General features: G+C 41.4%; 2 protein-coding genes across 3 annotated transcripts in view; one reads left to right on the plus strand and one right to left on the minus strand.

Annotated features, from left to right (window-relative positions):
- Nucleotides 1-5,443, minus strand: part of LOC121621762 (CD2-associated protein) — a 56,039-nt gene extending 50,596 nt beyond the window's left edge. The window contains exon 1 of one of the 2 annotated variants that reach the window (XM_041958371.1): nucleotides 5,129-5,443. In XM_041958371.1, the coding sequence (XP_041814305.1) occupies nucleotides 5,129-5,132 (4 nt within the window). In that variant the 5' untranslated portion in view covers nucleotides 5,133-5,443. The remainder of the gene's footprint in view (nucleotides 1-5,128) is intronic. The other variant, XM_041958372.1, reaches the window with a different exon arrangement.
- Nucleotides 5,444-15,394: 9,951 nt separating this feature from the next.
- Nucleotides 15,395-16,534, plus strand: part of tnfrsf21 (tumor necrosis factor receptor superfamily, member 21) — a 42,900-nt gene continuing 41,760 nt past the window's right edge. Inside the window, exon 1 of the mRNA XM_041958559.1 lies at nucleotides 15,395-15,713. Coding sequence (XP_041814493.1) covers nucleotides 15,687-15,713 — 27 coding nt within the window. The 5' untranslated portion in view covers nucleotides 15,395-15,686. The remainder of the gene's footprint in view (nucleotides 15,714-16,534) is intronic.

A 16,534-nucleotide genomic window follows, 5' to 3' on the forward strand; every position in this document is an offset into this window, starting at 1 on the left:
ATTAATAAGGGAATGGATAAAGAATCTGTCCAATATGCAGAATCCATAATGGCACTGGTATAAATAAAATGACAACATCACATGCCTACTGTTTTGCATTCATGTTACTTACTATGCTATTCATCCCAAATCCTTTACTTATTGTGCAATATTACATATTAACACTGTATTTATTATCTGTTTTTATCTGAAGGCAACATATATTTTATATGCCCTTGTGGCAGCAGTATTCAGCGTATAGTATAGATATGCATAGCTGTTTTTCTCTATTTTTTATTCTGTATACCTTTTTTATTGACTATTTTGATCCTCTGATGTCTATCTTTTATTGTTTGCTGCATGTAACAATTTAATTTCCCCAGCGTGAGATTAATAAAGTGTTATCTTATTTTAATGCCTCTCTAAAATGGGATAACTGTACCTTATGAAAGCATCTTAGATTATCCAAATTAAAGAGGATCTACGCTAATGCTGTTGCCTGTACGACGCTTTGTTATGAATGTCTCTTTGTGTGAGTGCGTGTTGTCTCTTCGGCATACCTCCATCATGCCTGGTCTTGCTTTGAGTTGTGTCTCTCTTATCAGATAGAATTTATCTTTGTTCTCCCCTCACTGTCATTTTACTAAACCCACACAGTGGAACAAGAGTTAAATCGAAAGCGTGACTCAAATACTGCTCACTATTATGATCAGCTTTCAAGATGAGATTTTCAGCCTAACCAGACATATTCTTCAAGTCTTTTTAAACAAATATATTAATTTCTCTGTGCTATCCCTGCTTTCAAGTGTGCCTGTAACACTCCTGGGAGCGCACAGCAAATTCTGCTCTCACTTCCTGTCTGTGTGCCGGGTCGAGGTTCAACAGAAGGGAAGGAATTTCCAGGTTATCGCTTTCCTCTCCTCACACAGTGCTTCCAGGTAAAGAGTTTGTACAATATGGGTCTTATATAAGCCAGTGACAGACAGGAGGATGTTGTAGGGGAGGGGGAGAGGGGGGGAGAGAAAGGAAGGAGAGGGGGTGGGTACTCAAGGCCACGCAGGCGAGCTGACTGCCAGGCAGACTGTCTAAATCAGTGCGCTCTCTGTCCTTTTCTCAGTCATTCATACACACAATCAGTAAAGAGGAAACTCATAACTGCATTCCTTCCCACTGATGTGAGAGGTAGCTGATATGAAGGGCAAACTATTACCCAAGAGAAATCAAGTGAGAGGGAGACGAGAGAGCTGTTGTTCAAAATGAATTCCCCTGTACACCTTTATTTACCCACAGCACCGACACTGAGGACAATAGCTCAATGTGTACTTTATACCAACACCTTGCCACACATTTTACACACCTGGAAGCTAAGTTTGGGCAACTAGACAATCAAATACTTTGAGTGTCTATTATTTTTTTGGGTTTACATGATTAAACTTGTCCTGTTTCACAGATTACATTACCATTAGTTCTATGAGCAAACAAAAGGTCCACTGCCATGTGCTAACAACGGCTGTGCCTGTCATATGTCAGAGTCCAACGGTGTCATGGAAATCTGAGAGGAGACGTAAGCATTGCATATTACAGATAAGACAGTCATGTTGTGAGAAAAGAGTATGTAAGTAATCTACAGGAGAGTCATATCAACATCTATTGCTTGTTTTACGGGTACAGTCTCAAATGTATGCAAAAGCGCAGCTCGATCAAAATTCAAAACACATAGAAAACTAAAAAAAAAATAGGCAAGATATACTGCAAGTGTGAAAAGCGTGTCTCAAGAAGAAGTTTCACTGGGACACGTCGATCTGGCCAAGTGGCCATTGCTGTGGATGCCACAGAGTGTGGCCGTAACGCCCCTTCCACCACATGACCAGTTTGAATTGGCTGTTATGCCCTTAAAAGAAAGTTGCAGATTTTCTCATTGAAAACTACACGCAACACAGAAAGCAAACATTTCTCAGTGTCTCCATCATCAGCTGGACATCGGTAGAACAAGATTCCTCTAGCTCTGTAAACATGAACAGCTAACCACTAGCTTACAATTATTAATCATCAAACATCATCATCAAAATCCTGCTTGAGTATGATAAGGTTGTCTGCTAATTATATAGCTGCAATTTCTGGTTAAACAAAAAGGTCTAACTATGTCGGGATTTTTTCCGTAATCTGGTCAGACATTTCTAAAAACAATCTGAGCCTGTCAGTGGCAAAAACAAACACTTTAAAGGACGCGCATGGATGACGTGCAAACACCCAGAGGAATTACATTGCAGCCCATTTCATGACTAACAGCTGCAGTGCTCTCACTCAATACTAAACCAATTTCAAAACTTGGTGTTCTCATTAATCGCTTACTCACTGAAACATAAGAAAATATGTTTTATTAACACTACTATGTGAAGAGTTTGAAAAAAGGCTCTAATAATATGCGCATTTTTTTCAGACAATGTTTAACATTGTAGATTAAATTGTTTAAATTGTTTTATGAGTGCTTTCGTAATTTTAGACTAGTCTTCTCTTTTAACTTCTGTTTAAACATCTGGGAAATTATGTCAGTGGGTACATCCCTATCCAAAATGAATAGGATGATTAATTGCAGCCATTCAAGGGGGATGGGAGTGTGGGGACTTTCACAGTAAATCAAATTTACAATGGAAGGGTGTAAATATGATCAAATCTGCCTGACATGTCCCTTCATTCTGAATCCAGTGAAATGTGCCTGGCTAAATGCATTTGGCAATACTTTAAATTAAAGCAGGTCTTCATTCAGATTAGATGTGAAAATGCATGTGCACTATTAAATGATCAAGGTCTAATCTGATATATTACAAGACTGAAAAATACAGGACAGTGTAACTGTAGTCATATGAAAGATAATAAAAGGAAACACCTGCAGAGTTCCAGCAGTACAATTTCACATTTGAAGATAGTGATCAAAGGTGCTCATTAGAGGTGTACAGGTCATTAATGATTTTGTTTCATTCATCAGTCTTCAGTTTGAACATCTGTGCTAATTTTTTTTATCTTGTGACTTTGTTCAAAATTACATTAAGTATAACAAAAAATGTCTCTTTATAGAGCCAGATTGGGATATTTTTCTAAGTGAATGAGTGTTTAAGCACCAGATTGACCAGGCTAGGTAAACTGACCTTCATCAGTCAAGTTAAAACCAGGGTGGGAAATTAAAACAAACCACATGCTGGTAAATATTGGTTGAGGCCAGTGAAGTTAATATTCAATCAGACATTTTGGCACATGTCCAGTCTTTCTTTGGTTCAGTGGAATCCTGCAGTGAAGTTGGCTAATAAAATGGAATAGCAACTGGGACGTCCTTTTGGTGGCCTGAGTGTTTAAGAATGTGTCCAAGTAAACACAATGCCCACAGTCTGGCTGGGAATCTTAGCTGCATGTCATCTCAGCTCTCTCTGCCTACATTTCTATCATCCTCTGTACTATCCACTATCAAAATAAAAGCAAGAAAATGACCCAAGAAATGCAATACAAAGTTAAAGATTGGCCTCTGACACAGATGTGGGGAGCAGACCAGACAAAGAACAGGTATGTCCAACCAGCTCATGCTAAAAAACTAAATTCCAGTTTGCGGATTTTAGTCAATCAACCCGTAGCAGGCTGCATGTAGCCCAAGTTCAGGGGAAGCAAACACAGAATGTGAGGGGCTCTCTTTCACACATACACACACACACACACACACACACACACACACACACACACACACACACACACACAGCTAGGACATGTTCAAACACATCTGAGATACCTTCAGCAAGGAGCCACCTCAGGAAAGGAACACCATAGAGCATTACAAATTCATGTGAACCTACTGTCCTATAAATGGACACTAGTCAAAAAGCATGTTCAAGAGAAACATCGTTTTTCTCCTGGGTTCACATTTTTATTAAGTCTCAAGCTGCACTGTTTTTCTTATTGTCTTCGCAATTTAAGTTAAGTTCATTTGTGTCCTACATCTTCAATGTGGTCCATCACTACAGTTTTGAACACTAAGCATAAGCAAACGAGTGCATGCAAACCAGTTTTGTTTAAAGCAGTTCTCTTGACTTAAAATGTCAAAACCGCAGTCTGCAACCTTACACATCTGAAGGCTATGCAAAGCTGATCTTAAAACCTGTTTTACGACATAGCAAAGTTCTTGAACAAGTCCCACTGCACACAACCACACAGACCACACTGCACAGTTAGCAAGATGCAGTAGGCTGGGTTCATGACACAAAAGGTTTGCAACACACACACACACACACAAAGATCAGCTTCCTCTACATTCAGTCAGCATGACCATCACAACAATCACTCTCTGTGAAGAAGCAACAACAAGCACCACACACTCATGGGGTTTTTTTTAAAACTAATGCATACAGCAACAAAGATGCTAACTTTTAACTCTGGTTTAAAACTCGACAGTGAAATATCCTTCATGTTGTTAGACCTGAGAACTGGTCATGGGTGCTCATAATAAAAGATCCCTGGTCCATTCTGGTCTAGTCTCAAGTGCAGATAAGCAATTAGTACATGCACTGGGGTGTGGGATCTTACAGTAAGACTATCGTTGTCATGGAAAGAATGCATTCATGACACACAGTGTGCCCGGTAAAATTTCCCTTTTCCTTACATCAGACCTAAAGCCAATGTCAGAAGAGGAAGCTGACCTATGCTATCAGAAGAAGCTAACTTTCTGTCTGAAGTTTCCTGTCTGTAGAGTTACTTAGACTGCAAACAGTCCAAATTTGTGATTACACAGCACACCCAGACGAGAATAAACTGGGAATTTCAAGCGACTACAGTAATTTCAGGACCGTAAGTGCTTTTACAGAGGCCATGTTGACATCAGCTTTAAGGTAGCTCATGTTAACATTAGCTAGAACTGCAGCCAAATCCAAGGATGGAGGTGGCGTTATCCAGTTAACCGGACAGCTAGCTGGCTAGGCTAACCAGCTAGCTAACTGGTTTGCTAACTTCAACTCCCTGCTGGCAAAAGCAGATAGCATGATTTATGTCACTGACACTTGGTTTAATGCTTCACGCGTGTTCGACTTGCTTAGTATGTTGGGTCGAAAAGGAAGAGCAGTTAACATATAACGTTAAACACTACACGGGCGCCACATCATGGAAAACTCACCCATTCCTGTCCTTCACACCGCCTCGCAATCAAATGTTGGGAATCTCTTCTCCAGCAGCCTCACTGCTAGCTAGCTACTAGCCAGGTAGATGTGTATAATCAACCACAAAGTGCTTTTTGTCGACTCTCAACCGAAAAAGAAGTCAAGTGAGCCGTATATCCATTCGTCCCTGCCCCAGCAGCAGCAGCAGCAGCCTCCCGAGTTCTCTCTTGGTGGTGCTTCAAGATTATTGTGCAGGAAGTTAACCAGGAGTCTCCACCTTTCTTGGACTTGCCTCCACGGGTTCCTGCGGGCTGCCTGCTGCCACCAAAATACAAAATAGCAGGAAACTTCGCGATGTTTGAGGGAGGACAGTCCCGCGAGAGGAATGTTTAATGGAATGTTGATTCCCCTCTTGTGTTATTGGCTCACTCAGCAAGTACAGTCACTACTGTACGCGTGTGCGCGCGAGCGTGTCTGTGTGAGCGGACGCGCGCGCGAGAGAGAGACTTCCTTCACTCTCCCGAGCTCCTCCCGACTTTCTGACCGACATTTGTGGTGATTTTATACTGAACCGCAAATTATTCGGGTTTCTGGAATTGTTTGGGTGTGGGAAACAACTCTACCGTAACCTAATAAAAAATGCAGTACAGATATTATCACCACTCATATCAGTGGTGTAAGTGGTGTATCTAAAACACTGTTCAAGTCAGTTGATTTAAGAAATAACAACAATAATTTGAGCTCTTTAATATACTACTCATTAAAAATGCACAATTTAAGCTTAAAGTAAAATATACATTTGAAGTGTGCCAAAACAAGGTGTCTTAATACACTACATTTAAAAAAAAAAGTATACATACATATATGAGCAGTAACACACATTTATTAATAATAAAATATAAGGCAAGATAAGATAATGGGTTACAACGGACTCAGGTGATAAACCAACCCGGATGACGGTGGGTGATACCTTGTAGAACAGTGAGAACATGTGGTTTTTAGGACTGGCTTTGATGGTTCCCTTTTTCTAAAAGAAAGAAAGAAAGAAAGAAAGAAAGAAAGAAAGAAAGAAAGAAAGAAGAAGACAAGGAAAGCTTTTCTAAAGTTAGTGGGAAACTGTTCCAAAGGTAAGGAACCGAAAAACCAAGGACAAGGAAGGAAAATGTTCTTGAGGTGGTTGATTCGTGGAAAATGGATTTAAGATAAGATAAGAAAGAGATAAGATAGAAAGCTATATACTGTATACATTACAGTATACATTACACTTAGACTACGTAAGTGACTTTAGCAAAAATCCATGGACAAGAAGCCCACTAGTGCAACTCTGGTAGCCATGATGTGTGAACTATGCATATAGCATAAGCATATAAGGATGAATGATAAGTACAATATGCATAATAATATGTTATATATATGTTATATATTAGCAGTTTATGTAACACTATAAAGTAATAATATAATACTATGCCGCAGATATGATAGAAGTGGAAGAGAATGATATGATATATCATCTAGTATAAAATCACAATAACCAATTTATGACCAGAATGAAAAGAGAGCAGAGTAAATGCAGGACCATACATTGTACTGAGGTCTGTCTGCAGTGGATTGTGGGACAAGGTGAAAACCAAAGCTGTTATTCAAGTCACCAACACAGAGCACTGATCTTTTCTCATGTGCTGACAAAAAAAAAAAAACATACTGTCACAGCTGTTTTGTGTTTATTCACAATCTCCCTGTATTCTGGCTCCAGCATAGTGTCAGAGGCTATTTCAGTAGCCAGCAGTCTGACAACAAATTTTCTTCCAAACGCTTTCTCGACTCTTCGAATTTCTCTCTCTCTCCCTCCCTCCATCTCTCTCTCTGTGTGTGTGTGTGTGTGTTTCTGTTTTAAATCCATTTTGACTGGATGAGTTTTGGCAGTGCCATAAACGGTTTGGTATCAAAGGGCACAATAGGATCTTTCCCATCCGCTGAGTGACAACATGCTATGCGAAACATCCAAACCACACCCCAGACAAAGCGATTGTGTGAAAGGGAATGAAGTGAAAATTGCTTCACGTTCGTAAAACAATCATTCAGCTCAGCCTGTGTGAAAACGTGTCTCTTACGAAGCATAAAAAAATGTCTTGCTTCCAAACATGGCTTCAATGATTCTGATATAATCATTTTACACTGGTAAAAAGAGCATCAGAAGTTATCTTTAAATCCTCTGCGCTGCAATATTCCACTGTTTTTCAATGCCCTTGCTGCAGAGTGGCTGCTGTCAGTTACACAGCTTATCTCTATGACGCCAGAGAATGAACTGTGAAAAAAGGAAGTAGTTGAGAGGGAATTCATCCACACAGGCTCCGTCTAAGCAAAATGTCAACAACCTTTCAAAAGGCGGCGGAAAAACAGAATCTCTATGCAAATGTTTGACCGCAAAAGTAGCACACACACGCACACACGCACACACACACAGAGCACATTTCATTGTTGGCCGATCTGAATAACATGCAGTGGAAGCTTGGCTGTCCAAGTGGATCATGGGAACCGCAACAAGTCCTCATTTACTCTCATTAATTCAAACATCTGTGCTCTCTGTTCTGGCAGCCCATTTGTTATCCACATTTCTGCATTTACTCCCAGCGTTTGGAGATCACTGGAGGCACGTTGCCTTTATTTCATCAATACATTTAGCTAATTTCTTTTTCTGGGTCTGCAATTTTCTAATATACTTCCTTGATGTCTCCAATAAAGAACTGTGTTGTTCACCATTAATTATAGGCAAAATAGAGACAATTTGCAACTGGCACTCTTCTAATTATTGATTCCAATTGACCGCATACAGTTAAAAATAATCAATTAACAATGATTGATTATTTATTTGGGTTTAAATAGACCACTTCTTTCAAAGTAATTCCTATTTTCATTAGAATTAGGAGGTAGAGCACCTTCCACCAACGCCTCCACTGATGCAGATCAGTGTCCAACAGTGATACGGAGCAGTTCCCAGGCATTAGTGCTGGTAGCTCCTATATGAATAGTCCAGGCTATCCAGGATCTATTCCGACATACAGTAGACGAGAATTGTAGCAGCTGTCAAAGGGCTCCAGTAACCCTACCACATGTTTTAGTCATGACCTTCCTTGTCCGACTGATGCTCAGCAGCTTTCAAGACCCTAAATTTACAACATAGCACATATCCAGGTGTCTTCGGCCCAGTGCCCCCTGACCAACAGATTAGTAAGCATGAAGACATAACAGCATTCACCCCTGCACCTGCCTGTTGGAGCGTTCTGTTGCACTGAATCTTCCCTAAACCACCGAACACCTCCCGATGGACGAGTGATCTTCAAGTCTTGAAAAGATCAAATACACACTTAGAGGATCCAAGGACCACTTTTACTCCAGCTGGAATCCTGTCATATGACCATGAGCCCAACTTACTAAAACCCTGCCCTGAAAACTCATTTATCTATTATTGTTTTATTTCTCATTGCCATTATTATTGTTGCGATCATTTGTTTAATTTTCTTATATCATGCACTACCTCAGCTTAGATGGTATGGTGAGGGTAGGATGAGAATTGTATCTCTATTATCTAAAAAAAACAAAACAAACACAATGTATTGTTTTCTATATGTCTTTTCTATATGTCTATACTGTCTTCTGATAGTCTGCTCATTTGATGCTTGCTTGCTCACAAGCACCTACAGTGGACAGCAGGCAGATGATAACACAGGTTTAGATTTAAATGTTCAGCTGCAGTGTCACACACTGGCTACAGATCCAGCTTTCCCGCTTTACCGCATCATTTACAGCACTGTGAGGCTCAGCGTGCCAAAAAGCACCTGTTGCTCAGCACAGCTCTGCGTCACTGTGTTATCTGCAGCCACCTTGTGGATAAAATGTGAAACAGTCCTGTATGTCAGCTCGTGTATCAGTCTGCGGCATCCACAGTATTTAACAGCTTACAGGATATGTCAGCCCACATGTTATTGACGCAACCGCAAAGTGACGTGAGCCAACGAGTGAACACCGAAGCACACTCATAATACTGATTATTTTCAGATGGTTCACTGTTAGAAATAATGATAGTGAAAAGCAGTGATTTCAACCAAAGAATAAAGCATTCAGTGGGTAGTGAGAGACCTTTAAATATTCAGCAACACTTCACTTTAAGCCCCCTATTTAGCATTCATAAGCAGTATATAAACATCAAATAAGTGGCTTTTAATGATCTAGTTGTAAAAATATATGTGTTTTAATGTATTAGTCCATAACCGCTCCTGTGGGCAGCCATAGGTGAAGGCTGCTGTATAAACAGATAATGAATGAGTCAATAAAACGCCTTCATCAGAAAAAGCGTAATTACTGACACTAAATGTTGGGGGGTAATATAGCGGGATTAGTAAAGTGTCCCTGAGTATTCATTATTATTGCAATTTCTATCATAAAGTGACTGTTTCGTTGTTTTTTTTTCCTTATGTGATTGTTTTCATTCTTATTATTATGAAACTCTTTAGGCTACAAAAATTGCTTTCATTAAAAAAAAAAAAGGAGACATCTCTGGTAAAAGTTACAGTCATCCAGAGATCCAGACCCTAATGACCTCAGTGACAGGTCAATGCTTTTGCTTATTTTATGTGTTATACTCTCACAGATGTCCTTTGTAATCACCTAACATGGAGCCTTAAAAGCACAACACACTGCTTTAAACTGCTCTGAACATCCCAATAGCCTTTGACTTACAGTATGGTGTATGTCATATTATCGTTAAAAAAGATCGAAGCAGGGAAATCATCAAATGTATTTAAGATATGTAGGCCGTTACTAACATCATCATGTGTTTATTTTTTCAACTGAAGTTGGAGCTACTGGTAACTGTGACTGACCGTAGCCTGATTTGGGAATGAAGTTTTGGTGCTGTATTTAAAGTGTAATTATGAAGAGTGTCCAGTAGAGGTCAGGCTAACCCTGGTATTGTTTTGATGCATTATTAACTTGAGGAACAAGTTTTCTCTCTCAGTTGTTTTGACACATTTGAAAGATCCATGATCCCTGAGATTGTGTAAAAGCACCGTATCAATAAGAATATAGCATATAACACAATATTTCTACTGGTTCTGGTTGAATACAAAAAAAGTCAACTTTATTGTACATGCTGTTTTTGTTTAAATCAAACTGACTTTATACTCAAACATGGGCCTGATGATTTAACCTAGCACTAACATGCACACATTCTTCTGTAGAAAAATTGCAAAAATTGCGGTAATGATGTTACACCTAGCAATTACAATCCATCCCTCACCAAATTAGGAAGTCTTCCACTTCTCAGAAGTGCTCAATGTGGCAGCCTGAACCTATAAATTAAGTGTTTTCCCGTGTTGACACAAGCCTGCCCAAAGCTAGCATTTCAAGCAGAGAAGGAAATCTGTGCCACCCACTAACTCACTGTGACTAGTATGTTCATCTGCGTAATGAGACACTTGGCAGATGTAAAGTCGTAATGTAGATTTAGCTTCAATTCACATAAACTCTCTTTGGCACCAACTATCACTTGTGGATGTTCGTATGAGCAGAAGCGCATCTCTTTAGACACCTTTAGGCCTCGTGTGTTGGATACTCGGGTTTGAGGCTGGTCTGTTACCAGGAGACTCCGCTCGGCAGCTGCTGCTGAAGCCTTAAAACCCCACCGTGTTTCCATTGAGGAGCTTTGCTTTGGTTGCCTGAGAGAGAGAGTCAAGCATTTACTACAAGTCATGAAAGGAACCGAGTTCACGCCTGAACCTCTGAAGGGTCCTTCTTCGCATGCTTTATGGCTGGCAGCTTTGAATTCAGCTACAGCGAAATGAGCATTTGTCCGTAATGTATGGAATGAAATGGAAATGCAACACTTCACACAAATGGGTCCCATCAAGACAAAGAAACACAAGTGGGAGTCTGGCAGCTTAAATAATAAAATATCTTAATTATTAAGCAATGGGGGTTTATGGAGTATGTACAGAGATATAGAGCGGGTGAGACAAGTTCTAAACTGTCAGCCAAAAGATTTAGAGCACCAATAAACTTCTAACTATAGATATCTATTAAAATAGTGAGTGTTAACACAGACTGCCAGATTTAAAGAGACATTAAGAAATGTAAGAGCCTTAGTGGGAGCATCAGTCATTCTGAATGCAAATACAGCAGCGCTGTGCCTGAGGCCTGTAATGGGTATAAACAATGAAGTCACATTTCCACAACAGACCTGAGTGAGCTACGTGATTACAGCAGACCTCCAACAGAGGCGTGCAGTGAAGATGAATATGTAGCAAAGCTGCTCGGCTGTTTGCTTTTCTGCCTCCAGTGCATACGTGTGTTTACCTCTGAACACAAGAGTATTGAAAGCGTGACTCGGATGGGGTCAACAAAGGGTTAAAAGTTAATTAGGTTTGAGTCATTACAGGTTTGACACTTTCAAGCATAATGCTAATGGGCTCATAGTGGTGTCACCTGCGGGAGGAAATGCCCCTGAATTAGCATTTTAAAGCATACGCAGCCAGGAAGCATCAGAGACAGATTCTGTCAGCCTCTCTCTCTGTCTGTGTGTCTGAAAACTGATCTTTTCATCCCAAATACTCTACAAAGAAGACGAGAACCCTGCCTGACACAGGGAGGTGCTGACGGAGACATTTTTTTCCATTTTAAAGATCCCCCTAGTTTGTGTCAAAGACAGGTTTTCCACAAAAAAGTTACAGTTACAGAGTCTATGAATCTGCAAATACTGGTCATTTCAAAAGTTTAACTACTGGACTCATTCTTCAACAATCACATGCGTGTAAGTTACATGCTGACCCATGATTGGCTCCAAACTTGTGATGTCACAGATCATGCACATCTCGAGCTGAGACTGGTGATCACAGAGAAACTTTCCAACACACTCTGGACATGCATCACTCTGCACAGCGAAGACAGACGTTAAAGAGAAGCCACAATTTTTATGAGGAGGGGGGGCTCGACGTGATTTCAGCCATGTCTAATGGAAGACGCTTGTCATTATGCATAATAATGAGTGGAGCTCATTTTAAAGGCCATAACGGCCTGCTTTTACATGAGTTCTATATAAGGCAACTTCACCTAGTAACTGCAGTCTGAGGACATGTGTGGCCCCGCAGCCTCTCAGGCTGTTTGGCCCACTGAGCGTCAGCTCGGCTCTGCAGCGTGAGTAAGCAGCGGCATGTACAGCATGTGTGACGTATCACTCTGGAACCTGCTCTCTGGGGACACTCTTTCTTTCGCCTGCTTTCTTTTCAGTCACACATTTAAGCCCAAATATCCGGGAAACACTGCATGGATTTTCCCTTCGTCTCCCATCACCCGACTGAGTCACTCCCTCACTTATCCCCACCAGCAAAAGGGAAGCGGCACGTTTCATCCCTTTATCTCCCCCTCCCCCTCGCTGCTCCGTGTCCACTCACTCACGCTCCATGTGCAGGGCAGATGGTGCTCCAGTCTTCTATCGGCTGCTGCTATTTGTAGTAACGTCTGAGGCTGCGAACACGCCAGCTTGCGTATATGCAGACTGTTTACTAATGGCCTGCCTGACGGGCCAACACACTGCACGCGCTGTGTCTGGATATCTCAACAGCAGGACGGTAACTGGATGGATGACGGGTTGACTGCTCCCAACAGATGACCCAAGCTGCTTAAGTCTCCATGTTTGCTCCACTGACACATATGGGACAGTAGCCGTCCCACAGTTGGTGCCTGATGGCATGATCATAGACTAGCCCGGTAGAAACCTGGACCAGTGTCTGTTCTGCAGGCTTGGGGTCTGGGTAGGCCTGAGCAACTAAAACTGTGGTTACAGGAATAGTCTGGCATTTTGGGAGATATTCTGATTTGCTTTCTTGCTGAGAAGATCAATACAACTCTCGTTTGTCATGTTCAATCTGTCTGTTAAATATGAAGCTGGAACAAAGAGATGGTAAGCTTAGCTTGAAGGAAGTAACGGGAACAGGTGGAAACAGCTTGACTCTGTCCAGAGGCAACTAAAATCTGCCACCAGCAACTCATAATAATTCACGAATAAACATGAACAGGTTAAATAACATTAACAGGTGGAGACTGCACCTGGCCAAGATGCAGCTCCAGCAAATAACGTCTGAACTGTTCTTTCACACTTTCTGCGGATTAAAATAACAAGATCTTGCCTGGTGCACAGGCTTTGGACGGCACATGGCTAACTGTCCCTATTTGACTCCAGTCTTTATGCTAAGCTATCTTTAGTGGTTGCAGGTTTAATGATCAAAAATGCAAGTGCCAGTCTTAAGTTTAAGATTGCCTCATGGTCAGTGGACAGTGCTGTCGACTCCCCACAGCTCTGCGGAACATTTTAGCTTCTTACAGCTCATTGTTGGTTTTACGGCTTATATGTTTCCAGTTGTGGTTCAGTCTGGTTGCTCCCATCAGCCCCAATTTCTGCAGCACCTCTCAGTGAAAAAGCTCTAATAAACACGCTGTACACAACCTGTCCAGCGCCATACGAGTTGTTGACATCCCAAAGAGAGCTAAAAGAGGCAGAAATCATGTTGGAAATCATATGAAGGCTGATGTTGCTCTCTCTCTGCTGGCTCTGTAAAAAGGTGAGTGTTTGCTAACAGATGTTGTGTTATGTGATAGTATGTCAATATGATATTTAAATCAAATAAATCTTCTATCTTTGTCATTTTCACTTGAATGATTACAATACCTGAGATGACATGACAGTAGATGGTGTGGAGCTCACTGCATCTGTGCTACACATCAACCCCTCCAACGAAAGAAAAAAATCCCTAACTGACACAATGACCTGCTCTCCACAGTAGAAATAAAGGTTTGCACAGATCAGAAAGGCTGCTAAATTATTCATATGTTGAGCGTTACTAAGCGCTTTCTAAAAACAGCAAACTACACAAAGGATGCCCTCATGCTGCGATGGGGGAAACTGGATGACAGTGTAGCGTAATGGAATGGCTCCATAATGTCATCCAAGGAGGTGCTGTCCTTTCATCCCCTCCCAGGAGATTTGACAACTATTCACAGTTGGCCTCAGGTGACAACTCCAACGACTGTTGTTTAGACTTGCCCTCAGGTGACTCCAGCGACCCTAACAACTGCCGTTATGCAGTGCTGTCAGCTGAGTTTAAAGGGGTAATCCAATGAAACTGAAGTGCGTCTTTAATTGCTGCACAGGGAGTGCAGTGCAAACAGAGTGACCTAGCTCCCTACAACACATAAAATGGCACATAAACAAACCTGAAATCTACTTCACTGTACACTGTGCATTCAGAAATGTCTTCCAAACAACAGCAATTGTTTTTCAAACCTTTTCTTTTCCTCCTTTGTCTTTTGTCTTTTTAGTTGATCAACAAAAAACTAACTGGATATCAGTCTCATAACTGATTCATTATTTTAGTCACTCTTCAAAGAAAAAGGGCAAATATTTACTGGTTCCAGCTTCTCAAATGTGGATGTTTCTCTCTTTCGTATCATTCTAATGTGAATATCTTTGGGGTCTGGACTGTCAGTAGAACAACTTTCAACTGACTATTTCTCTTCTGGCTCTGGAAAGTGTGATGAACATTTTTACACAATTTTAAAATAATTGTTTGGAGAAATGAATGGAGAAATTAATTGGCAGATTAATTGATAATGAGAAGACTCATTAGTCTCAGCCCTATTTGAGAATGCTGAGAGTGAAATCTCAAAATATTTCGGCCCTCTTCTCATGCTGTAATTATTGTGTGAAGTTTTCAAGATAAGATAAGATAAGATAAGATGAGATAGACTTTATTAATCCCCAGCCGGGGGAATGTGGGTATTAGAGTAGCAGGAAATACAAAATACAAAATAAAAGATGACCATATATATGTACATTTATACAAATGACTATATAAAAGGAAAATATTAAAAAAAACATATATATATATTGCTGCCAAGAAATATGAGAAGAATTGCTGTAAAAATGTATTATTGTGTTTCACTAAAAAATATAATTAAACATAGATAAATAAGCAGAATTTTACACACACAAGCACCAAAAACACGCCAAGGACATGTCATTCCGGGCCTCAACGTGGGTTCACCTGAGAGACACAGCCCCCCTCCCGAGCCAGAAGGGGTTCAACACACGTGCGTTGCTTTTGAGCGGCTGCGATTGGCTGCGACGCGTCGCTGCTCCCGCCCCTCTGCGCCTACGTCACCGCGGCAGTGTCCGCGGCGCTCTGCGGCGCTGACAGAGAGCCGCACTGCACACTGACAAGCCTGGACGGGGCGAGGCGGCGGTCCCTGCGCGGCCCTCATCCATCATCGCTATGGGAATTACCACAGCGTTCTTTCTGAACCAAGCCCTGATCCCGTACTATCTGAAACCGGTCCACCTGGAGACACGGACTATAAAACAGTGCAGTTGAGACTGTCGCTGCACCAGAGCCCGGCTCAGCTTCTCTCCTCCAGTAAGCTGAGGAGGAGGATGAGAAACATCTAGAGATGAGAAGTGTTTCTACCGCAGACAACTTGGACAAGGACGTTTGCTCGACCCTCATCTGTATTTCCTAAACCAGGACCATGCCTGCCACGAGTGTGTCCGCAGTGGTGAGTCCGTCACATTTTACGCACCCTGCTTGTTTTTATTCTTTATTCTAAGGACTCGTCCAGCAGGTTCTCCACTTAAAGGGACAGTGCCTGTTTTTTTCGTCCCAGACTGAACTTCTAATCAAGTATCCCAAATCATTTCCTAGTCTGACTCCTAGAGAAACTCCAGAAATTATCCTTTTTTGGATTTTTTGATTGATTTCTTTAGATTTAACATCTCATCAGTGTGTCACTCGGTCCTCTGTGTGAGTGGACAACACAAAAGAGTCTCCAGTGGAAGGATGGAGAAAGAAAGGGCACCCAGCAGTCTATTGTTTACTCCATTAGACTCTGGAAATGTCAGTCAACTGGCTCTTGTCTGTTGACTGTCAAAGACAAGGTTTGATTCAACAAATAAAAAGCAAATATGGTTAATTGAATTTTTCAATTTTCAAAAAATCTGAGCTGTTAGAGTCTCGCTTTAATGGAAAATGACATTTTATCATCATCATAACTGAAGTGTCCAGGGTGGTTGGATGTTTTTGCGCCAGTGTTCATGCTGGCAGACAGGATTCCCCTTGTTGACATGGTGGAGGGGTGTATGTGTTGCACTCCGTGTGTGCTGGAAGTCTCCTCATCCTCAGCGAGTCAGCTGAGGCTCCAGCACAAAGACTTGGCCTTTGTCTGCTCACAGAGCCGGACGGCTGCTGTCGAGCTGCGGTGATGTTGGCTTTTTCAGCAGAAAGTCAGATCTGTCTGGTGTCGGCGCTGTCAGCGTCACGCAGACATTCACCTCACTTTTAATGGCTTTTGTCACGTCGTGCAGAGGACTGAGTGTGATG

This window comes from Chelmon rostratus, chromosome 18 (genome assembly GCF_017976325.1).
Source record: "Chelmon rostratus isolate fCheRos1 chromosome 18, fCheRos1.pri, whole genome shotgun sequence".
NCBI lineage: Eukaryota > Metazoa > Chordata > Actinopteri > Chaetodontiformes > Chaetodontidae > Chelmon > Chelmon rostratus.